Here is a 25,267-nt window from a genome sequence, read left to right on the forward strand (position 1 = left end):
ATAGTTTAGACTAGTTTTACATTAGATTATTTTATTTCAAGCTTGGAATCTTGGATTGAAGTTGGATTTGTTATTTATCAGTTAAGTTTCTCTTCCCTTTATATTTCTTGCAATGTTTATCTTTAATTCTTGCTTTGTTGTGTTTACTCCCATCATGAGGGAGTAATTCGCTTATGGGTTTGGATTAGGGATTCATTGTTAATCTTGATGTTCGGTTTATGATTAATTGCATAAAGGGATTGAATCTTTTGCCTAGGGTTTATGTTGATTTGGGGATTTCTTTGCACTAGTTATTGGTTTGTGGCCAGAATTAATTGCTAGTCTAGGAGAGGGATTCATTACAACGACAGTTGGATGGAGACCTCGAGCCTTACCAATTTCAACCTAATTTTCCTGCTATGAAAGTAGAGGTAATTTTGGGGGCTTACAATGCTTAGGTGTTTAAGGTTATGATTGATGCATCACGACAGTGGGGCAATCTTAGCCTAATTCTCTTATTGATTACGAAAGTAGCTGAGTAGAATTCTTTTGTGCATTTCCCATAAATCCCTTGGTTAATTATTCTTTCCGTAATCCTGAGCTTGTTAGAACATCAAGGTTACAATCCACCTAATCTGGCCCATACCTTTATTATACAGTTTACACCTTAATCAATTGCTTTCTTTTACACCATTTAGTCTTTGTTGCTTTGATTCTATAAATTCATATACTCTAGTGCCTGGTAATTCACACAGTTTCGTGCCTTAACACCAATCCTCAGCGGAACGACATTACACCCTTCTTTTACACTCATCATTTGTGCTCATCAGTGAGGGCAAGGATTGATTGTGCCCTTTCACCCCCGACGTTAAGATGCTATGTTGACATGGAACTTTTCGAGGAACAAGGTTTGAGAGGCTTTGGTGCGCTTATAAAGAATGGCGATGATCAATACATTGCAGCAAAAACTAGTACACAAGTCTGTAGTTTTGATCTATATCACGTTGAGCTCTGGGCGATAAAGGAAGTGCTACCCTGGAATAGGGAAGAGAACTGGAGCAATGTGACTATTTTTCCTGATTGCATGAATGCATGCAATAGTTTGAATTGCTTCTCCTTTGACCGTAAATACGTCAGCGTTGTTACCGGTGAATGCCAAAACATTTTGAAGGGCCTCCATCAGGTTTCCATTAAGCATATAGCAATGATTAGGAATATTCAGGCCCATGTGTTGGCCAAATCCACTATTTTGTATAGAGACTCTAGGTATTGGTGTTTTGAGCCCCCGTTTGTACCATTGAGTTCTCTACTACGTAATGGAATTTTTTGAGTTTGATTTTACAAAAAAGTTATGGTCCCACTTTCTAATAATAATAATAATAATAATAATTACTCTTCAATACATTGGTAAATAAGTATTGGTAAAAAAATTTCAAAACTGAAAATTTGAAAACAGAGAATAGAAAATAAAAAATTAAAAACAAAAAAAAAATAGAAAACGTTTGTAAATGACTCCTAAATTTTACCTTATTCACTAAAGCTTTAAAGTAATAGCGGGTGAAATTTTTAAAATTATGATGCGATATTTTAAAAGAATACAAGAAACGAAAGAGGCAAGGAAAGCAGGAGGAAGCTTCCTGTAAGATTCCACTGAAAGGTTAAAGCAAGGCATGATGGGTGACGCCATGCATCCCGGGGCGGAGTATATACAATTCAATAATTGCGTCCCATCTTTCAATCGAGTCGTCGACACACAACCGAGAAATTGATGTCATCCATTAACCAATCCGTTTTTATATATTTTGGGACTGACGTGCACCCTACAACCCACCTTACCTACGTCCAAATAAATAAATGAAATAAACAAAAAAGCTGTTAACTTTTCCAATTTGCGTACCGGTAGTTGCCCATTCAACCCCATTCTATTCTTTCAACCAATCATATTCAATACAATATTGGACGACATACTCCATTCTAGAAGTATGTAGATTAGTTTCCCAATTCCACCAATCATTTTCTTTTCATGCTAAAAATACCAAATTTATTGGTTTTCAAATACATATCTACTTATAAATCAAATGTTTATTTATTTTTTAGTAATTAGATTATTAAATTTAAAAAGTATGCAATCAAATTATCAAACAAGAAAAATATGTGTAATTGTGACCTTTTTGTTTTTAATTCTTTCTGGTGAAATCCAATAATATTACTTCAATGGTTTGTACTAGGAATTGTCACTTTCTTTGTCATACTAGTTGGGAGAAAAGGCCAAAATGCTTTCAATTCAATTAAAAAATCTTTTTAAAAAAATGTCTTGATTGCACGTATTTTGTTGATTTCATGGTTCGATTGCACATTTTTTAAGTTCAATGACTTAATTACACAAGAATGATAAATTTAGCGACCTACTTGGCACTTTTTTCAAAGTCAAATGAATTAGTTTACTTGTTGTCAGGCCACAAGTTTAGGGCCTACACATCAATATTGATTTTATTTATGTCGAGTAGGACCTCAAAAAGTGAACAAAATACTCTTTCATAGGATATATTGTCATAAGGAGTTGTATATCATGACTCAAATACAAGATCTCTGATTAAGCTACAAGAGATGCACACCATCACATCCATACACATAGGTATTAGTTTGATTTTTAAATACCGTATAAAAATATGTTGTTAAAATAATCTCATCCTCTCCAATTTGAGTAAACAAAAAATAGCATAACCAAGCTAAATGAACTCTACCGCATGTATTTTTTCTTGGCTTATACAAATTATAAAATATATTGTTTGTTGATGGTTGTTGAGCATTGTTTATTGAAAATAGAAATATTATTAGTCCTGTGAGTCGAGTTTGGATTTAAAAATTCCTCTCACGATAGGGGATGTGTGGAATTTAAGTTTTAAATTTTTGCTTATCATCCCACCCCCACCATATATTCTCAATATATAATTTACAAAAATATTTTTTTGAAATCAAAAATATTAGTTTGTGTTTCTTTTTTTTTTTTTATTTCTTAGTGGAAGGGGGACACCCCTAGTAGCAGGCTATTGTTCAGCTAGAATTAGTGCTAGATACAAAACGCCATTGTGGAATACCAGCCAAATCATCGTCCAGTAGTCTCATGACCTCACCCGGTGGGTTGGAGAAGGTATGAACTCCTTGAGGGAACTGCTTAGCAAGTTTGGCTAGACCGTCAACCACATTATTCTTCTCACGCGGTATTACTTCAAATCTGACCTCGTCAAGTTGTCGCGTAATCTGTTCGCAGACCCGGAGAATGTTAGAAACCATTCCATCTTCATCATGTGTATTTGTAATTTGCTCCACAACCAATCTTGAGTCGCTCTCGACAATTAGACTTTTAAAACCAAGCGAAACTACAAGCTGTAATGCCTGGAACTGTGAGCATAATCCAATGTTATGGACAAAACCTCCTCTCCAGTGGCCTACAGGGTCTCTTATCACTCCACCACATCTAGCTCTATTCGTAGTGGTATCGACTGAGCTATCCACATTTAATTTGACAAAGCCTGCTTCTGGTACTGACCAGCATAAACTTCTCCAATCAAATTGAGCCTCTACTGTGATTGAATGGGATGTCTTTGTGAAGGCATGGTTGATTTCGTCCACCTTTGATTTGATCCATAAGGCTTTACAGAATAGTAGATGATGTGAATTGTTGAATATTGCTTCGTTTCGCCATTTCCACACCCACCAGGCCTTGACAGCAAAGATTGTTGCGCTGCTGCTTGGGCTCTTGGTTCTGTCTCCTGATTTGATTACTTCATCTAACCAGCTTACAAAGGATGTAGTAGATTGACTAGTATGGAATTCTGGGAGAATCGCTTGCCAAACCTCACCCACTTATGGGCAGAATCTTAGAGCATGGTTAATATCTTCAGTTTCATCTGTAAAGCACCAACATTTGTTGTTTAGGGTAATGCCCTTCCTAGCTCTATTTGTGTTTGTCATGATTTTCCCATGTCTAACAAGCCATAGGAAAGTCTTTATGTGATTCGGTAGTTTCAGCTTCCAGATTGCGTTCCACTTAGCTGCATCAATTGGTGTCGAGAGTCCATCCGCTATGTCATAAGCTAAACTGATTGTGAAGTTTCCGGATACTTCGTTTCTCCAGCCCAAACTGTCTTCTGCATTCTGCTCTTTATGAATAATTGTGGCTGCTAATTCATTTAGAATATCTGCTGGAAGGAAGGTAATTAATTTGCTCCAGTCCCACCCTTGATTAGTGACTCAGTAGCTAGCAACTGTCCTTCCAATTTCGGATTCCAGTATTCGCATTGTGGCCAGGTTCAGTATGGCAATATCTCCAAACCAAACATCGTTCCAAAACGAAGTTCCCCTCCCATTTCTCACTAACCTCCTCGTGCCATCTTGAAGTATAGGCACTGATTTGATCACACCCTTCCATGCATTTGACATCCTCTGCTTAGGGCGCTATTGCGAGCAATCTGTGGATGAGACTGCATACTTAGCTTTTAACACTCGAATTAGCAGATTATCTTCATTTTGCATAATACGCCAACCTATCATAGCCAAGAAAGCTTTGTTCATTAAGTCTAGTTTGCGTAGACCAAGCCCTCCACATTCTGTATTCATTGTCACTGTGTCCTACTTGATGAGGTGGCATTTTTTCTGCTCAGATGAACTACCCCACAGGAAGTTTCGTATTTTCTGTTCAATGGACTTGATAACTCCAGATGGCAAGAGAGTGGTTTGCATACTGTAATATGGCATAGCAGCGATGACCGACTGGGCTAGGATTCTCCTTCCAACCAGTGAGAGAGTTTTTGCTTTTCACCCCGTAAGTCTGCTTTGGATGTTTGTTAGTAAGCCCGCAAAGGAGTCTCTCTTCAGTCTCCCATGGATTGAGGGGACTCCAAGATATCTCCCCATGTCTTCCACTTTTGGAAATCCTGCCAAGGTTGTAATTGCCCTTTGGTCTTGGTCAGGGATGTTTTTCGAAAAGAATATAGATGATTTTGCGACATTGACTTTCTGCCCTGAGTTTTTGCAGAATAAGTCAAGACAGCTAATCATCTCCTTGGCTTGATCTACTGTAGCTTCTCCGAATAGCACCAAGTCGTCTGCAAAAAATAAGTGGGAAAGATGAGGACCTTATCTGCTTAGTCTTATGCCTTTCCAAGAACCAATACTGACCGAATTAGTAATGATATGACTTAATCATTCTATGCATAAAACAAAAAGAAGGGGGGAAATAGGGTCTCCCTGTCTAATCCCTCTCTTCGATTGGAACCAATCAGAGAGGTGTCCATTCCAGTTGACCGCCATTATAGGGGTAGTAATGCACTTCATAATGTTCCTTCTCCAATAGTTGTCAAATCCAATGTCAGTCAGTGTGTCTTCAATAAAGCTCCACGCTAGTCTATCGTATGCCTTTTCTAAGTCTATCTTCATAATCAACCAACACTTTTCCCCTTTCTTATTTCTCATAGTATTTAGCACTTCTTGGAAAATTAAGATGTTTTCTGTGATCTGTTTTCCTGGCACGAAACTAGTCTGATGCAGACCAATCAGCTTCTTAGAGATGTCCTTGAGTCTAGTAGCCATTACTTTTGTCAATAATTTGTAGGTTACATTGCATAAGCCTATAGGACGGAGTTGCTTCACTGATTCAGGGTTCGGGACCTTAGGGATGAGAGTGAGCACAATATCATTGCATCCAGGGGGTAGATTTCCACCTCTAAAATATTCCAAGGCAAATTCTATGATGCTATTGTCTACTATTTTCCATGTTTTCTAGTAGAAGCTAGCGTTGAAGCCATCCGGCACTGGAGCCTTGCATGCTTCCATGTCGAATAGTGCTTGTTGAATTTCTTCTTTCTGGAAAGGGCTATTGATCCACTGCCATTGTTGTTCACTTAGAGCTGGGAATTGGCCATGTGGTAACCCTTGAGCATTTGGGAAATGAGGTTCAGAGAATAAATGGACGAATTAATCCCGAACATGCTCAGTTAGTAGCTTGGAGTCTGTGATCAAGTGTCCTTCATCATTTTTCAGAGATTTAACCCTAAGACTATTTCGTTTGACTGAAGTGGTCGTGTGATAGAACCGGGTATTGCAGTCGCCCTAGACAAGCCAATCCTCTCTTGACCTTTGAAACCAAATTAGTTCCTCCTGGTATAATGTGTCTTCTAGTTCCTTCCGAAGCTTTCTTTCTAATTTGATGAGATCTGGTCTAAATTGTTGCGCGATGCTCTTTGAATACCATTCAACCTTACTAGGATTCGTTTTTTCCTATGGAATATGTTGCCGAACGTGTTATTATTCCACAACGTCAGAGCCCGTGCCATTCAGGCTTTATTGGTTTCCAAGTCTGTTTCCTGGTTCCAATTCTGCTAAACATGCCTCTGAAAATCCTCATGAGTGGTCCAAGCTAGATTAAATATGAACTTCCTAGGATTATTTTCCCCTGGAGCTGGGTTCATGTTCAATAGTAAGGGGGTGTGGTCAGAGCTGATCATTGGAAGGTGCTGAACTCTAGCTTTCGCGAATCTGAGTTTCCATTTAACATTCCACATTGCTCTATCCAAACGAGCCCCCTTAAACGATGCAGAGTTTACTCCTCGCATCCAGGTGAACCGCGGTCCTTCAAATCCTAAATCTATAAAGCCTTCGCGAAATATCCATTCATTGAAGCTAGAGCATCTTGTAAGATTGAAGCATGCCTGGTTACTGACTTCTTCCTGACAAGTAACTGAGTTGAAATCTCCATATATTAGCCATTGGGCTTGTGGATCCAGCTCCTAGGCAGTAAGTTCATCAAAGAGTCTCCTTCGCAGAGTGATGTTGGGACTACCATAGACCACCGAGAATACCCACGGGGGTGCATTAGGTTCCTGAACTTGAAAATTCACAAATTGAGGGTGAGTGCTAAGAATTGTAATTGACAGTGTATCCTTCCAAAATATCCAAATTCCTCTGGAGAAGCCAACTGCCTCAACCCGGACCCATTCATCAAAGCTAAATTTATTACAAATGTTATTTGCTTGAGAGCCCGATACTCTGGGCTCAAGTAAACATACTATGGAGGGGGAATGGTCGCTACAGAATTGCTTTAGGGTGCGTCTAAATGATCTCGAAGCCGCACCCTGGCAGTTCCAAATTAAACTTATCATTTAAACAATGAAAGAGTAGAAAATGCGCCTAGGAGCGCTGGATATTGTCAGCCATAAGGCCAATCTGGCCATTCAAATTCTCAGCTTCCAACATAGTTTCGTCTGGGGGATCCAGTGGTTTGTCTAAGGTTGTAGCGGTGTCTCGGGGGTTCTCCTTGAACTGGTATTCAGTGTCTGCCATGCGAGAGGACTCCGGTTGAGCATTTAAGTGATGTACTATCGAACTTGTGATTTGCTTTCCTCGGTTTGATTCCCTAACCGCTGTGTGCTCAGTTTCTGCAGCAGCGCGTCTTGGCGCTCCTCCTCGACCACCTCTGCCTCTTGAGCCTCCTCTTCCCGCCGATTGAGGCTGTCTTGGCTGATCTTGGATGAAATTGACTCTCAGATTTCCTCTTCTTGATCTTGTGGGATCTGTGTGGTTCTTGGGTTGTTGGCTTGTGCGGATTTTGGGCAGGGATGCGATCGGGTTATTGCTGGTCGTTGGGAAATCAGTCTGTTGGTTAGGAGGTAAGCCTTCATCTTTTTCTAGGCCATCAAGCATGGCAAATCTTGAGGAGGTTTCAACTTGGTTCAGATCATACTGCTTAGGCAAGTTGTGTCTTCGACCAGGACCTTGGTTTCCTGCTGGGTGTTGGTTCCCGCCTCTTCTCTGGTTCCTTCTGTCCCTTCTTGTGACTAGCATCCAAGAACCAAATTTTTTCTTGAATTCATTTTTTGGAGCCTTTTTCGTCCCATCCTCAGTGTCCATGGTTGAGTGTTGGTTTGCATTCCTTTGATTGTCAGCCGAGCTGGTCTCCGTTGTCCTCTTTTCCTCAGCCCCTATACCACCACATTGATCTTGTTTATGGCCATAGATGCCACAATTGAAGCACACCAGATGGATGCCCTCATACTCGATTGGGATGACCGTGTCACCTACTGTGAATTTCGACAACAGCCTTTTAGATAAATCTACTCCAACACAGACCCTAGCAAATTTTCCAATTGAAGTCAGGCTCATGGTAGTGTCGATCTTAATTGGGCGACCTATCTGCCTGCCTATTTTCAATAGAAACTCCTCTTCAAAGTATTCATTTGGGATCGCCGGAAACCTCACCTACACCAGCAGCTTGTTTGTCTTATTACTTCTAGGGTTAAAATTAGGAACCCATTCTTGAACGGTCAGGTAATGATCCAATACGATCCAGGGTCCCTCAAATTTTGCGAAATCATAGTCGCGAAGCGATTCAAACCTTGCCTTGAAGTAATCTTGGTCAAGTGCAATCAATTCGAAACCTGCATCCGTTCTCCATATACGCTGCAATCTCTAAAGTAAATACGAATAACTGACCTTTCTTCCGAGTACTTTAAGGATTAGGAATCTTCGCCATGGTCGACATAGTCGTTCTTTCTCTTCCCTTATCACCGGAATGACTGGGCAGTTAGGATCTATGTTCGCATTATCGATTTCATCATCGTCAGACACTAGCTCCTTTTCTTCAAAATTAACCTGTTCTTTTCGCACCCAGGCCTGATTGGGTGTTTCGACTGGCGTTCTCCATTGGGTGGATTCTGGCAACATTAACCCTTCTGATAGGGGAGTTTCTTGAATCATTTCTTCTGTTCCGGGAATAGTTGCTATTGTCGTTTCATTGCTACCCCTTTTTGATTTCTTGGTACTTCGTTGCAGTAAATCTTCTTCTTCCGTCGACCGAGTGGTCTCCGCCGGTATAGTGCATTCAGATAGCGAATCGGCTACAAATTCCATCTTCACTATCAATTTTTTTTTGGGATTGCTTTCTAGAGTAGAAGAAAATCTTAGTTTGTGTTTCTATATACATATATGCAATAATCTTATCATGTTAATTGTAGTATTAAGTTAATAATATATGATATGATAAAAACGTTTTTAAATAAAAGTTATATTATATAAAATTGAAGAATTATATAAATATTTAAATTTTTAAATATTATAAATAATTTTGTTTGCTATATTCAAATAAAAATTTTGTTAAATTTGAATTATATATGACAAGTAATTACAATTGATTTATTACTTTAAAACATTGTATTAATATTATACTGAATTGAAGTTGATACTCACCCTTGAGATTTCAACACTTGTGTATGATCGAGTAATGAATGTAGATACCTCGATCCAAAACTGCCCCATTATCATAATTTAAGCATATTTGTAAACAAAAATCATAATTAGGAAATTAAAAATTGATCAAATTGAAATTGAACAAGACACAAAGTTGAATTGATTTTTTTTTTATAGTTTTTAGGGGTTTAAATTGTTTCAATCTAATTGGTTTAAATTAATTTTGGAACAAAGATAGTATTATGGAGTACATAATTTTCTTTTGAGTGAAATGAAAATTAAAAAATAAATAATTTTAAAAGTTTTGTTTTTAAATCTAAAGTGTTTATAGTAATCGTTGCAATACATAATTATATAAGATATTATTAAAAATTATTCCATATTAAATATAATACAAAATTATATTAAGTAAGACCATATATTTAGTATTTACCTTAATAAAAGGTAGTACACTAATTTTTATAAGAATGTTACTATAAGGGCATGGCGTGAACTAGTGATTTTTTCTGATCGTCAAACGGTTTATTTGATGCTTGAGCCGTCTCCAACAAATTACTCTTAGTCTCTTACACAGGTTGTTTGATTAGTGAGTGTTTACGGCTTAAATGACACTTTGATTTGGTGTGTTTTCACTTTGTTAGTAGATCAGATAATAAGTTGGCTCATGCATTAGTCAGGGCAGCGAATTCGCAGTTTAATCCTCGTAGTAGGTTTTTTGATATCCATCTTGTATTCGACATTTTGTTGATGATGCTTAATATTACCTTTCGTGATTTATTTTCTAAAAAAAATTGATTTTTTCTTTGTTTGGCTCATGGACTACATTTTTCATGGTCATCCTTGGTATTTTGTTTTTCATGAAAAATAAGCAGGACAATTATGCCACACTAATTTTTATTAATTACCATTATTATTGTTATTATTATTGTGTAGGGGTATAATTGTCTTTATACGCATTATTCCTTATCATCTCAAACTCAACCAAACAATGAAATCATTATTCCCAATAATTTATTTTGCATCAACCAAATAATATAATTAATCTTCTCAGTAATTTCTTTTCTATGCAACTTCAATTTCATTTTTCTTGCAAATATCTTTTGCGAATCAAACGGGCTTTAATACTGGGGGAAGAAGAAAGAAGAAAGGTATAACAGTAACATTCTTGTCGCATTTACATCACTTTTGGTTCACATAATGAATTTTAAGGTATTAGGAATGTTATACCATAAGGGATGAAATATGCAAAGAATAGAATAGGAATTGTATTCTATTGTTTGGTTCACGAGAGTAATTATATTTATGTTTTAAAAGACATAAATACCCTTATAAAATATGTAGTAGTACTACTACTACTAGTAGTAGTAGTTAGGGATGTCAATCGGGCCCGAACCCGATGGGCAAGCCCGAAAAAATCCGAAACCGATGGGGCTATAGCCAGAACGGGTTAGTCCGATAAAAAAAAAATTTGTCTGATAAGCCCGATAGCCCGAACAATTTTAATAAATATATAAATTAATAAATTTTAAATAAATATATAAATATAAATATATATTATATATAATTAAGGAATAAGGGTCAAATAGACCAAACTACACACAAAGCTACAATTAGGCCATCGAACTCGAAAAGATTGCAATTGAGTCCCTAAACTACACAAACTCATGCAACTAAGTCCAAATTGACCTATTTACCTATTATTGTGCTGACGTGACGGTTAACAATTTTTAAAATAATTTTTTAAATATAATTTTAATTAAAATAATTAAATAATAATAATAAAATTAAAAAATAAAATAAAAACAGAACTGTCGGAGACGAATCGTCTCCCGCATTCTTCGTCTCCATAGCCAGGAGACGAAGGTCCCAGACCTTCGTCTCCATGGCCAGGAGACGAAGGCCGGACCTTCGTCTCTCTGGCAGTGGAGACGAAGGCTATCGTTTTTTTTTAATTATTTAATTTAAATTATTTTAAAAATTGGTAACCGCCATGTCATCACAATTGTAGTTAAACAAATCAATTTGGACTTAGTTGCATGTGTTTGTGTAGTTCAGGGACCCAATTGCATTCTTTTTGAGTTCGATAGCGTAATTGTAGTTTTGTGTGTAGTTCAGTTTTCAGTTCTAGAATTAAAATTATAGTTTTTATTTTTTATTTTAATTTGTTTGAATTGTTAATTTGTTATGGTTGTATTTAATATTTAGATATTAGATTTTGGATTTGGGTTATTTGATATTTCATACATAGTTATTACGACACCCCTTGATCGCCTTGTCGCCTAGGAAATGTTAAAATTTGGGGGTCTTAAACCGAATCAATCACCGAGCTGAATTAAATCCGAACCTAAACCAAACCGTTGCAATTGCATTTGTTAAATTTTAATGTGCTCAATGCTCATTCAGCTGACCCGTTCTAACTTCTAATATTCTATCGAATATTCAAATGCAAGTATTCATTTATCTCTTGATTTAAATTTTAAAGTGCTAATGCTCATCCGATTGACCCATTCTATCGAATCCGGATCCGGTTGACGACTTGACCCGTTTTATCCAATGTAAGTATTCATTTTTTATTTTAGCTCAAATAGTCTAGCCTGCCTGATAAGCCCGACAACCCGAAATTTAGGGTTAGGGCTAACCTGAAACCGAGAATAAAATAATAATTAACCGAAAACCCAAATTCGATAAGCCCGATAACCTGAAATCGACAGGGCTGGCCCGATTGACATCCCTAGTAGTAGTAGTAGTAGCAGCAGCAACAGCGGCAACATTGGTAGCGACAGCGGCAGCAGTAGTAGTAGAAGTAACAGTAGAAGTAGCAGTAGGAGTAGCAGTAGTAGCAGCAGCAGTGGCAGTAGCAGTAGCAGTAATTCCCTCTTGATCTTTTATTTTGTTCTTCTTCCCGTTATGCCCAAAATAAAAGTTCATTACTAGATCCAAATATAGCGCAAATTATACTGTGAATCATGGTCCACAATGCATTGTGGACCATGGTCATAGCTGATACTGCAGCTGTGTTGAAATGGAACTGTAGTTGCGCAGAACAGAGGCCGTTCATCCATTCAACACAACTGCAGTATCAATTCAACACAACTGCAGTATTAGTTCAACACAACTACAATTCTAGACAGATAAAACAGTCTCTGTTTTGCGCAACTGCAGTTTCCTTTTAACATAACTGTAGTATCAGACCACGACCATGGTCCACGATATAACGAAGGCAAATAAAGTACTCTGTAACAACTAAGGACCATTATTACTTATTAATTAAATCCTATAAATGAGTTTTATTTTATAATATTATAATAAGGTATTATATTTTTAAAATTTTAATTACAATTTTTTTAGTAGTGTAGCTTTGTAGTACCATGTCATACTTCAATACAAAATTATTTATTTTTATTACACATGAACAACTTTACTTAGTATATATGTTTGGATAGTAATTACAAATTTTCGTCCTCACCAAAAACATTATGTACTTAGAGTTACTATATGTTTCCTCAGTCAAAGTACACTAGACCAATACACCAAAACTAAGCTTATTCATGGTCCCAAAATCTTTGATTAAGTTGAAAAAGACATATGTTATCTCATTCACTTGTCCATGAGTATATGCTATTGTTTGTTAACCAACCTCATTAGAGAGATTTTTAGTTGGTTTTTGTCATAGCCATGTAGGAGAGAGAAGGTAGAAGGAACAGGAAAAAAAAAGAACAAAAAACTAACAAAAGAGTAAAAAATTACTATTATTATTATTATTATTATTATTATTATTATTTACGCGTGTAGTTGGCGCGCCCAATGGCACAATAGGTGCGCCCAAAGGCACAATAGGTGCGCCCAACGCACCTGCAGTATGCTTCTCCCAAATTAATTCTCAATTAATGGGGCCCATCCAAAAACCAATCCCTTCGAAATTTTTGGTATGTAAAAACTATTAAAAAATCACAAATATTGTTGCTATTCGATAGTCTTGTGACGGTTGAAATTGAATAATTTTATTATGAACTAGTAATTAAATAAATCACATCAAATACCATAAAATTTTTTATAAAAATAATTTATATAACATTGTTAATATATTTATTTATTTTTATAAAATACAACTCGATTTGACATTATAAAATACAACTCGATTTGACATTATAAAATTTCTCAGTACAAATTGATATGGTATTGATAGTATTAGGTATAACTATATATACTATTTAATGTTAGTATTGATAATATTCAGTACAATAAAAATAACATACACAATTATATTCATTACTAACTATGAAATAGCTAACAAAAAGAAAATTATCGGAACCAATATTTATCGGCATAATAAAAAATAGAAAATGCTTCTGATAGCGTAAATGGAACCGGGGGTTACGATTACACTACGAATACGTATGTTTGTGAATAAGTGCGAGAGCGCTCGTAGGTCAACCGGTCAGTTTACCGTAGGCTGACCGGGCAGTCTGAGGCTGAGTGGTTACAAGCAGGTCGCTTAGAATAGTGCAGGTCGCAATTGCAGGGTGAGCCGGATGCTACAGATAGTGCAGGTTGCAATTGTAGGGTGATCAAGTTGCAATTACAAAGTGGGAATTACAAGTGAACGGTTACACGGGGTGTAGACCGTGATGTAGATTGATGTTGCAGAGTGGAGATTACAAGTAGTGAGTAGTAAATGTTACAATCATATGGAGATGAGAAGTGAGATGGAGACCCTCCTATTTATACTAATCAAGTCGGTCTATCCATTTAATGCACCAGCTGCAAATGGCTTGACGTGGCATCTTTTTGTTGGCTTGGTCAGGCGGTCACTCCGAAGGCTACGCGTAGGTTGACTGGTCGAGGTTGTAGAACCGAAAATTGTCAATCATCGCCCCGCAAGCGCAATTTGGAATGTCTTACTTGTTGTGTAAGTTAGGTTTTCGCCTTGCAAGTTGCGTCACCTGTTAGCCTCTGTAGTGTACGCATGGTGCTTGGCCCGAGTAATAACCTCTTCGTAAGTTTTGGGGGATAGAAGACGAGGTAGTAGTAGAGCGACCCAGAATGGAGCAACGTGAGGAGAGTGTGGATTTCCGCCTGGTCTTCCATTGGTTCTACCTGGTCGATCTCACGATACCATTTGTGCAAGAAAGCGGACAGGGTCTCCTCCAGGTCCTACTTGACTCCATTCAGATAAGTGTAGGGCTTCTTTTTCGACCTGCTAACTGCGAATCGTCTCACCAACTTGTCGGCCAGCTGGCTGAAGTTTCTAATCGATCGAGGTTCCAACTTTCTGAACCACTCGGACGCTTTAACTGTCAAAGTGGCGAAGAAAGCTCTGCAACATCAACATGTTACTATAATACATGTCGATGTGTTCCTGAGGGTCAGAGCGCCCAATGTAGGTCCACATCATTGGGATCCTGAGATCTTGCTGGTAATGCGTGCTCATGACATCGTCAGTAAATGGTGTGGCGATTAGTGGCCTAGGCGGTCCTTTTCCAGCATCATTTTTTTCATGAAGTTCACGTTGTAAGCGATCGATTCTTTCTTACATCCTAGCCAACTGACGACAGGGACTATCCTCCTTGCTTTGACGTCGCTCCATCCTGTCTGGTCGGTCACCCATCCGACTGGCCAGTCGGTCTACCCTGCCTTCTATTCTAGATCGCGACGCACTCCCTGTGCTGCTTCTCTCTGTCTCTGCAGTCCTTTGGGATTTCTGCCTCGGACGGTCATGGTCATCCTAGGTCGCCAGTCGAGACTTTTCACTCTTCCAAATGCGATCGAAGGCACTCCTACGTTGAGTAGCGTCAGGTTGACTTCGAAATTGATGTTCTTCCCGGTCGGGTCTTCTTGACCGTTCTGTTGATTGAATCTCTTATGGGTCACGATCTCGGGGTTGCGAATGCGATTTCCCTTGGGAAGGTTGAGCCACTGATTGATGTTGTTCTACAACAAGAATTTGAGGGGTTACCATCACTTGAGGAGTTGGCATCATGACATAGTACCCAAGAGTCCTAGGCCACGGTTGATATAGTTGAGCAAATCCTTGTGGTGTTGTTCCTTGAACGGGGTTCCCTCCAAGCGCTCCTGGCGTTGGGGATGGCATCTGACCCATTAGGGGTAGCATAGTGTACGCTATTGGCATATGAAGATTTGGTTGGTTGCGCCATTTATTGGTAGTGAAATGGAGGGGTGGAAATTTATGTGTCCAGCTTAGCTTACTGGTCAGGATTCTGACCAACTGGTTGAGTGGTTTGTGTATCATGTCTTGCGTGGTTGGAGGTGAGCTCGTTCATCAAGCCTATCGAGCGGTCCAACTATCGATGTAGATCATCCTTGGGGAGCGTTTCGACCACATTGTCGGGGTGATGTCCAACCTGACGAGTTGAGCCTTCGCTCTGCACGTAGCCCTGGCTCCAACTCCTCCTGTTGGTTGCCATCTTAAACAAGCAAGGTAAAAAAGTAACGGGACAGATAGGATGTCTCGCTCGGGTCTCCACGGACGGCGCCAATGATAGCGTAAGTGGAACTGGGGTTATGATTACACTACGAATACGTATGTTTAAGAATAAGTGGGAGAGCGCTCGTAGGTCAGCCGGTCGGTTTACCATAGGGCGACCGGACAATCCGAGGCTGAGTGGTTACAAGCGGGTCGCTTAGAATAGTGCAGGCTGCAATTGCATGGTGAGCCGGTTGCTACAAATAGTGCAGGTTGCAATTGTAGGCTGATCAGGTTGCAATTACAGAGTGGAATTACATGTGAACGGTTACACGGGGTGTAGACTGTGATGTAGATTGATGTTGCAGGGTGGAGATTACAAATAATGTGTAGTAAATATTACAATCAGATGGAGATGAGAAGTGAGGGGGGAGACCCTCCTATTTATACTAATCAAGTCGGTCTACGCATTTTATGCACCAGCTGCAAGTGACTTGACGTGGCGTCTTTTTGTTGGCTTGGTCAGGCGATCACTCTGCAGCTTACGCATAGGTTGACTAGTTGAGGGTTGTAGAGCCGCAAGTTGTCAATCACCGCCGCACAGGCGCAAGTTAGACTGTCTTACTTGTTGTGTAAGTTAGGTTTTCGGCTTGCAGTTTGCGTCACCTTGTTGACCGACCGGTCATCCTACGGTAGACCGATCGGGTGGCTTTCTGTCGGGGCGGTCCCAATGGTGATCCGAGAGCATTTTGTCACGAGGCCTATTGGTACAAGCATACCGGTTGATCACGAGTGATTTATTCCAGTAGGGTTGATGGCTATGACGGACCGGTTAGGTGACTTCTTGACGGACCGGCTATACGGATTAGTCTTTTATGTGTATTTACCCATCAGTTTCTTATTCCTCCTAAAATTCTCTCCTGAGGTTGCCCCTAATCATTGGGTATCTGTGTTCGTATCCATGAATAAGTTAACCAACCTGTTGGTTTTATGACTTCTGGGTAGTCAAAGGCAGGCCAACACTACCTGTTAGAATAACGAGAATATAGGAAATATGTAGGAAAATATAACTAGAGAATATAGGTATTGTATTGCTCATAATTGCTTCCCCTTCTCCTTGTAGGGAGGGTCTATTTATACATATTTTAGGCCTAGGGCCTATAAGGAATAAGAATCCTGGATCGCCTCTTATTGGGAGTCCAGGTTACATTATGACTAATGAGTCCTAATCTTGCTAGTATTATGAGTGTTAAGTCCGATCTTTATCGAACTCCTCTGTAGCTTTGGGTTGAGGGTCCTTCTTAGGCTTTCTTGATCCAGTCGCTCTTTTGGGCCGGTCCATGTAGCTCTGGCCTAGTGTATTATCCATCATCCAGTCCTCCACTTTCTTGGGATTTTGTGGATACAAAGTCTCGGGAAAGTATAATTATGCTTTGTTCGATCTGCAAAAAATTTTAATTTAATAATTTTTTTTTCCATCTCTATAAATACCTTCCTCAATCTTCATTTCCCACTCTTCTTTCTCTCTCTAACTTCTCCCCCCTTTCTTTCCCTTCATCCTTTTTCTCCTTCAAGCTCAAACCGGTAAGTTTTGTGTTTTTCCTCCTCTTCATGCTTGTTTCTTCATCTTTCATGCTATTCATTTTTTTCATCCTTCATCTTCTTCTTCCTATTTCTTTGTTTTTTTTTTTGGAGAGGATATTGAGAAATGCGGCCTGACTGCCTCGCGTGCGGCTGCCCGACAATCAGGCTGGGACTATATAATAATTGTGTTTTTTCTGCTTTAGTTAATCTGCAAATAGAATTTTATTTTTTTTTCGAGCCACCGGAGCGTGTCGACTGTTTCGTGTAGCAGCCGGCACCAGCCGACTGCCCATGCGAGACAGTAAGCCCAAGGTTGACTGCCTCACGCATGAGGCAGTCAGCCTCACGGCTGACATATATATATCCCTCTTCTTTTTTTTTTTTTGTATTATTATTATTATTTATTTATTTATTTTTTGCTGGTATTTTCTTCTTCTTCTTCTTCTTCTTCTTCTTCTTCTTCTCTTTTCTCTCTCTCTCTCTTTTTTTTTTTTGATTGATTTACGTGGCTGAGCTCGCGTGGCTGTCTCCCTTGGCTGACTCCCGTGACTGACTCCCGTGACTGACTCCCACTTTTTTTTTTTAGATTTCGCAAGTACGGTACGGAGTCTTTGGAAAATATTTTTATCTTTTCCATGCACCAAGCGACAGGAACATGTTGCCTGTCCTCCAGTCCTCCACTTTCTTGAGATTTTGTGGATACGAAGTCTGTGGAAAGTATACTGAGGGATTATCCTCTTGTACTCATCTTCCACTGAGCCAACCTTTGAGGCAGTCGGCCGAAAGTCCTGACCAACTGCCTGGCTACTGACTGCCCTCACCACCATCTATTTTGACAACTGCTAAATGATACGCCCTGGTCAGCCGGCCTCATTACAAGGAGTACCTCGTTGCGAGGGTGACTTAAACTAACCACTACGCTCCGAGTGGGGCTCCCTTATGTCTCCATTGTGAGTCTTCCATTGCCTAGTGAGTGTGCGTTTCTTCCACACGGTGGTGGGAATGCGAGTCTGCCACTAGCTATATGTCTTCCACTCGGTGGTGGGTATAGGTCTTCCACTCGGTGGTGCGTATATGTCTTCCACTCGGTGGTGGGTATATGTCTTCCACTCGGTGGTGGGTATATGTCTTCCATTGCTTAGTGAGTATGCGTTTCTTCCACACGGTGGTGGGAATACGAGTCTGCCACTGGCTAATGGGTATATTGTCTTCCACTCGGTGGTGGGTATATGTCTTCCACTCGGTGGTGGGTATATGTCTTCCATTGCCTAGTGAGTATGCGTTTCTTCCATACGGTGGCGGGAATACAAGTCTGCCACTGGCTAATGGGTATATGTCTTCCACTCGGTGGTGGGTATATGTCTTCCATTGCCTAGTGAGTATGCATTTCTTCCACGCGGTGGTGGGAATACGAGTCTGCCACTGGCTAATGGGTATGGGTTTTCCACTCGGTGGTGGATAAGTCAGTTGGTCTGTACCAGTAACCATACTTTTGTTATGCAGCTATTTAGAGTTAATAAAATTTCGTCGTGAAGAGAACGAAATTCGTAAATACATATTATGAATCTAACTAAAGTTGTAAAATACGCCATATTCCTCTACTTAGGGCATTTCCTCTAGTTCTGCCGTGGGTTCTGGACTGTCCCTAGTTTCTTCCTTGGTAGTCCTTTCTGTAATGGTCTACACCTGTAGATCCTGACTCCCTATTTGGCGGCACGTGAGGAGGTAACAGGATCGCGCCGCCTGGCGATCACATCTAGCAATCCCTACCCCTTCAAGTGTTCGGAATTTCAAACATAGGTGCTCAAGCGATACCACGGCTCCCAGGTCCTCCAAACCAGGCCTTCCCAAGATTATGTTGTGTGCAGATTTCAGGTCTACAACCACAAATTCCATATTGATGGCCTGTACCCTGGGGTATTCTTCGATCTCTATAGGCAGGGTGATGCAACCCTCTGGCTCTATGCTGTTTCCTGTGAATCCTGCTAGAGGTGTTCTCACCTGATGTAGGTTCTCCTTGGTCAGTCCCAACTTGGTGAATGTTTCGAGATACATGACATTAACACTGCTGCCCCGTGTCTACAAATACCCTTCGAACTGTAGCTCCATTGACGTCCATTGTGATCAAGATAGCGTCCCGATGCGGGATTGGACCATCGGGTAAATCGTCATCTGAGAAGATAACGGGGTCTCTTCGGCCCCTTTTGGGTGGTGCTCTATGTTGTATTGCCCCTATGTATAATTGTCTAGCCCAGCGTTTCTTCTCCCTGGCGCTGTCCCCTCCGACTGGTCCCCCATTAATCATGTGGATTACGAGTTTGTTGCGTTTCCCGCTACGATCGTCTTGCTCCTCTTGGGCCTCCCTTGCGATCCTGGGGGCCTCAATTCGAGCTTCGGCTTCGTGCCCCGTGGGCTCTATCTCGTGCATGGGCATCTCCACTTGTCTTCGCCACTGGTTCGGCCCCACAGGCGGTCGGCCCCCTTGGGGCGGTCGACCTATGTTTCGTCTGAGGGCTATTCTTTTTTCTATCAATCCCTCGAGTTCCTTCCGCAACGTGGTACACTCCTCCGTGCTATGGGTTGGAGATTCATGGTACCTACAATACCTTTCTTGTCTTGCCGGCAGTCGGTTGACTATCGGCGCGGGGTTTTGTTGTGGCGGATCTTCTGTCACCCGAGGGGGGCGTACCTCATGTACTGTCCTTGCTCCCAAGGTGGGAATGGCCCGGGGCTGGTGGGCTACCGGCGTGTGGTAGTGATCACCCCTATCCCTTTGTTTTGGTGATCGGTCCACAGGACGCGTTCTCGTCTCCTCTATTGGACGTTTCTCCCGCCGCCTCTGTTTTTGTCGCAGGGCCTCTTTTGTTTCGGCGTACCTGTTCGCCCTTTGTATGGCTTGGGCGTACGTCTCCGGGGTATCTGTTCGAAGGCTAGCGAACAGATCACCCGCCTTTAGAGCCTCCATAAACAACGTTATAGCCGTCCAATCATCTAGACATTCCACCGTTTGTATCTGTTTCTTCCATCTTCCTAAGAATTCATTTAGGGTCTCAGTCTCTCCTTGCTGCACAGCGGTTAGGGCCGTGAAGTGCCTTTTGGCCCTTATGCTCCCAGCGAAGTATGTCAGAAATTGCTCTCCGAGAGTTCCAAAGCAATCGATAGTCCGCGGAGATAATGACAAGAACCATCGTTGTGCCGCCCCTCTCAGTGTTGAAAAGAATACTCTACAGTACATTGGGTCTTCTGCCCCTAATATCATCATCTTTGCTTGAAAGTCAATTAAATGATCGTTGGGGTCTTCCGTTCCATCATATGTAGTCATTGTTGGGCATTGAAAATTCTTAGGAGCGTAATATTCTTGTATCTCTAAAGTGAATGGATTGGTCGACAGAAGAGATCGGGCTGTCGGCTGATCCCTTCCTCCCTCCATCCTTTTCCGGAGATCTCTCAGTTCCTTGGCAAGGTTAGCTATTTCGAGATCCTGATGATTCCGCCCCTGGTCTGTGGTTTGATCATAGTTTTCACCTACGCCTTCGTGGCCGATGGGGGCTTCCTTCTTCTGTGGCTCAACTGCCGGTGGTTTATCTCCGATCCTTCGACTTGATTTTAGGAATTCACAGAGTTGCGCCGCGACCTCCATTATATTGGGGGGAAATTCGACCGGTTGGGTCCGAGGGACGTCGTTGTCCGGGGAACGCTCGCCCGGGCCGATTCTCTCCCCTTTGTGAGGGTCTTCTTGGTTAAGTAGCTCGTGCGTGGTGGGATTTTCCTGCAAATCTCCCACTAGCACACCCGTTTCCCTTCTCTGTTGTGTAGGCACCATGTTTCTCGAGTTCAGAGGAAAGTACGAAGCTTTTTCGTATCGATCCCCACAGACGGCGCCAATGTTGGTTTTATGACTTCTGAGTAGTCAAAGGCATGCCAACACTACCTGTTAGAATAACGAGAATATAGGAAATATGTAGGAAAATATAACGAGAGAATATAGGTATTGTATTGCTCATAATTGCTTCCCCCTTCTCCTTGTAGGGAGGGTCTATTTATACATATTTTAGGCCTAGGGCCTATAAGGAATAAGAATCCTGGATCGCCTCTTATTGGGAGTCTAGGTTACATTATGACTAATGAGTCCTAATCTTGCTAGTATTATGAGTGTTAAGTCCGATCTTTATCGAACTCCTCTGTAGCTTTGGGTTGAGGGTCCTTCTTAGGCTTTCTTGATCCAGTCGCTCTTTTGGACTGGTCCATGTAGCTCGGGCCTAGTGTATTATCCATCACAACCACTAATTAAAATTATAAAAAAAAAAAAATTAAACCAATATCAGACTAGAAAGAAAAATAATATATAGAGAAAATAAATTAGGGGTATCGTATTACTCATAAAAAAATTGTATAAAATTTGGTAGTAACTTTGTTTGTCCTAATAAAGAAATTAATCCGGCCCATGTGATCCCTCTTACTATATTTATTGCAAAGTCACCCCTACAACTAATTCTATTTATCTTGTCCTTTCCACACCATGTTAGACCAAACATTCCGCAAAGTGAACCCTTCTTTCGTTCCTCTCCTCTCGTTTCATTTCATCAAAGGGACTTTAATTTTTTAATTTTTAAATTCATATCATTTAGTTTAGCTATCATGACTCCCACGTTGACCTCTCAAGGAATGGTTTTGGCGACGGCGATGGCGGTTTCCGGCACCATGATCCTCCTGGTTTTCCGGCTGCAAAAATCTGTGCAGCAATTTTCGGCGGTAATCGACCCAATTCACCAGTCTTCTCCGCCTCTCCCTCGATCCTGTATCTCTTCAGGTACTTAAATATCTTCTTTTATTTCTCTCTCGCTAGCTTCTTCTCCCTTGTTTTTAAGGATTCGCATATTCCATGGGATGGGGAATGGGAGTTGTGTTCTCTGTCATGTGCTTCCCCACTTGTTGTCTGGATGTTTTGGGGGCTAGAGCAATCAAAATTGACTGTTGGGTTGTTTTCTTGAAAAAAGTTTTGGTCCAATTTTCAAGTTTTTTCCCTTAACTTGTGAAAACCCCTTGTTTTCCCCAAATTTTTGCGTCGTTTATTTGTTCCCTGCATGTGCAAAACATTATTTCCTTATTTTTCCTTGTGGAAAATTATATTTGACCCTTCAAAGTTGGAAGATATAGATTTGAATTTCCTAAAAATTGCAGAGTCTACCTCAGGGGCATTTTGGGGCATCAATATAGTAGACTTAGTGGCTCATCAAATATGACCAAATGTTAATACAAATTAGAGATATAATTCTAACAATACCAAATGTCAATATATTTTGAGCATAATTCTCAAAATTTTAAATGTAATTCTTTAAGCGTAATTCTCACAATGCTGCTACTCAGTTTTAAATCTTAATCTCTTCTTCTAAATACTCTTTATTGAACTAGTGAACTAAAATCGAGCAATCTAATTGCTCTCTTGTTCTCCTAAACGTAGCCTTATAAATTTGTTTTGGATGATGATTGAACAGAAGGCAAGAAAAAGAAGAAGAAGAGGGTGCACTTTGCAGAGGATGTTGTGGACCCAATTGGGAATAGTGAAGAATACAGGAGGCTACACTGCAATAATTTGCCCCATGACAAATCATCTTCATCTTCATCTTCCCATTCAAATTCAACACTGCAGAAGAGTGTGAAATCCCAAGAAATGCCAGCCAATAGAATGGCCCTCTACAGTGGGATCATTAGGGACCGTGGCCTCACCAGGATGGCCTATTCCTGTTAATCTTCTCAACTTTTCCTGTAACCCCCCCATTTTTGTACAAAATCTTTTCCCACCCCCCCATTTATCTTTTCATTTCTTTCACTTGTCTGAGGTTGCTTTTGGTACAAAGAGTTACCATATTATTTTCATATCTTTAACAACGTTACGCTGTACATTAGTGTTGTAATTAGGTTCGAGTTAATTATGATTATTTTGAGATTGTGTAAACTGTAATATGTTACGGGTGAGTAATTGATTTCTTTTGACCAATTTAGTGAAAGTAATGAATTGCTTTCTTCCTGATCTTAATCCAACCAAACCTTAGAATGTTTTTCTTTGCTAGCTATGCTCGTCTTGTGATCTCAATCGACAAAATACTGTAATGAGGTTCATAGCTTACTGGCTTAAACTAAGAAGGTTAATAACAACTGACAATTTCTACGAGGAGTAAGATTTAGAATCTTGTGGTCTGTTATCCAATTAACTGTCTAATCAACTTGACTGTGGTGTAATTTGATTTTTGAAAATGAATGGTCATTAAAATTTAATTAATTGATCTTCGAGGGAACCTTGCAATTGTCAAGCCTAACCACTTAGGTGAACTAGACAAGAAGCCTTCACATGCATGATGCATGTTGTATATGCAGGTTTGAGCTATTGTGGAAACAGATTCTTGCAAGTTGCAAATTTAGTTCTCAAATTTTTTTCCCCCAATATATACAAGAAATGTTATAAGCCATAATTCATACTCCACTCCATTTTTGAGGAGGCATAACAAATTGCCAATACTTATCTTGTAGTTATCAATCAACGATGAATAATTTAATTATAAATTTTTCTTGTAAAAAAATTTTCGACTCAATATACTTCAGTTCTCAATTTTCCATCTTAAATTTGTTTTTTGTTTTTTCAATTTATAAAATACATTTGCCAACACCATTTTATTTCTCCCTTTTTCTAATTTTTCATTCTTTTTTGGAAAATTGAAAATTTTTCTTACAAATAATCATATTATTAGATTAGAAGAGAGAAAGAAAACTCTATAATATTTTTCATTTTTGAGTTAATACTCAATTTGATCTATCGACTATTAAGATTTTATCACTTCGGTCCTCAACTATTAAAGGTATTCAATTTAGTTCATAACTATGTAATTTTTATTAAATTTGGTCATTCAACTATTAGGATTTAACCACGTTGGTCATCAACTACCAAAGTTGTTCAATTTAGTCCCTAACTATGCAATTTTTACCTAAAATAGTCCATCGATTATTATGATTTCATCACTTTGATCTCCGACTTTCCAAAAAAGTCCCCAAATCCACAATAAATTGACATTTTAGGTTAACATTTGCATATATAGTTGTGGACTAAATTGAGCAACTTTGATAATCAGGTACCAAAATAGTAAAATCCTAATAATCGAGGGACCGTTTTAGGTTAAAAAAATTGCATAGTTAGGAACTAAATTCAGTATCTTTTATAGTCGCGGACCAAAGTGGTGAAATCCTAATAGTCGAAAGACCATTTTAGTTAAAATTGTATAGTTAGGAACTAAATTTAACAACTCTGGTCAAAAAATTCTAATAATCAAAGGACTAAATTGAGTATTAACTCTTTCCTTCGTTATTAATAGCAATGCACGAAAACTCCATTGCACAACCTTTAAATTTTAGGAAATAAAAACACTAAAATTAGTATTGTTGGAAGTACAAGGTGTAGGATATTGTGAGCATGAATGTGTTCGTTGGTCCCTTTCGTTGGACAAGAACTAAAGATTGAACCCCAGCCTATGAATAATCCGGCCACTAGCATGTTATAGACGTGTCAGGGGATTATTGGATGGTCAAGTATGGGCAACTGAGCAATTGATGGCAGCAGATAGAAGGGTCCTTCCTGCATCTTCTTGGAAAAGAATCTGCATTCAATCCTTTCTGCTTTATGATTGGATGGTTTCCAATGCATGAATGAAAAGCAAATACTCCGTATATTTTATACCATCCCCCACCTTGTTTGTGTATTGTCACCAAGGTTAAAATAGACATTTGCACTTTTTTTTTTTTTTTTGAAAGATAGACATTTGCACCTTAATTCCAAAAATTCACATGTATTTCTGTCTTACAATCATGATAGGCGACGAAATAAATCGTGAGGAGTTGGTGTTCACAATAAGATTTATTCTTTAAGTTCAAGTAGTGATCAATCTAAATAGTTAATAACTGTAATTTGTTTTGTTAACAATAATAGAGTGCATATTTCTTTTTTTGAGTACAATAGTATTAACTTGGTGTTTGGTTGGGAGTTGTATT

General features: G+C 39.6%; 2 protein-coding genes across 2 annotated transcripts; one reads left to right on the forward strand and one right to left on the reverse strand.

Annotated features, from left to right (window-relative positions):
• Nucleotides 1-19,289: 19,289 nt before the first annotated feature.
• LOC115999438 lies at nt 19,290-20,870 on the reverse strand. The gene has a single exon (XM_031239288.1). It carries the CDS (start codon nt 20,868-20,870, stop codon nt 19,290-19,292), a length of 1,581 nt encoding a protein of 526 aa, XP_031095148.1.
• An 893-nt stretch (nt 20,871-21,763) lies between these two features.
• On the forward strand, nt 21,764-23,228 carry LOC115999995. The gene is made up of 2 exons (XM_031239984.1): nt 21,764-22,040; nt 22,726-23,228. Exons 1-2 carry the CDS (start codon nt 21,869-21,871, stop codon nt 22,977-22,979), a joined length of 426 nt encoding a protein of 141 aa, XP_031095844.1. The 5' UTR covers nt 21,764-21,868; the 3' UTR covers nt 22,980-23,228.
• The last annotated feature ends 2,039 nt before the right edge of the window (nt 23,229-25,267 follow it).

Source organism: Ipomoea triloba, chromosome 12 (assembly GCF_003576645.1).
Source record: "Ipomoea triloba cultivar NCNSP0323 chromosome 12, ASM357664v1".
Lineage (NCBI taxonomy): Eukaryota > Viridiplantae > Streptophyta > Magnoliopsida > Solanales > Convolvulaceae > Ipomoea > Ipomoea triloba.

Bases quoted from the DNA above. Each gene is read 5' to 3' on its own strand.
- LOC115999438 (XM_031239288.1), bottom strand. From the start codon at position 20,870: ATGGAGGTCGCGGCGCAACTCTGTGAATTCCTAAAATCAAGTCGAAGG.
- LOC115999995 (XM_031239984.1), top strand. From the start codon at position 21,869: ATGACTCCCACGTTGACCTCTCAAGGAATGGTTTTGGCGACGGCGATG. The intron at 22,041-22,725 runs GTACTTAAATAT...ATGATTGAACAG, and splicing joins TCGATCCTGTATCTCTTCAG to AAGGCAAGAAAAAGAAGAAG.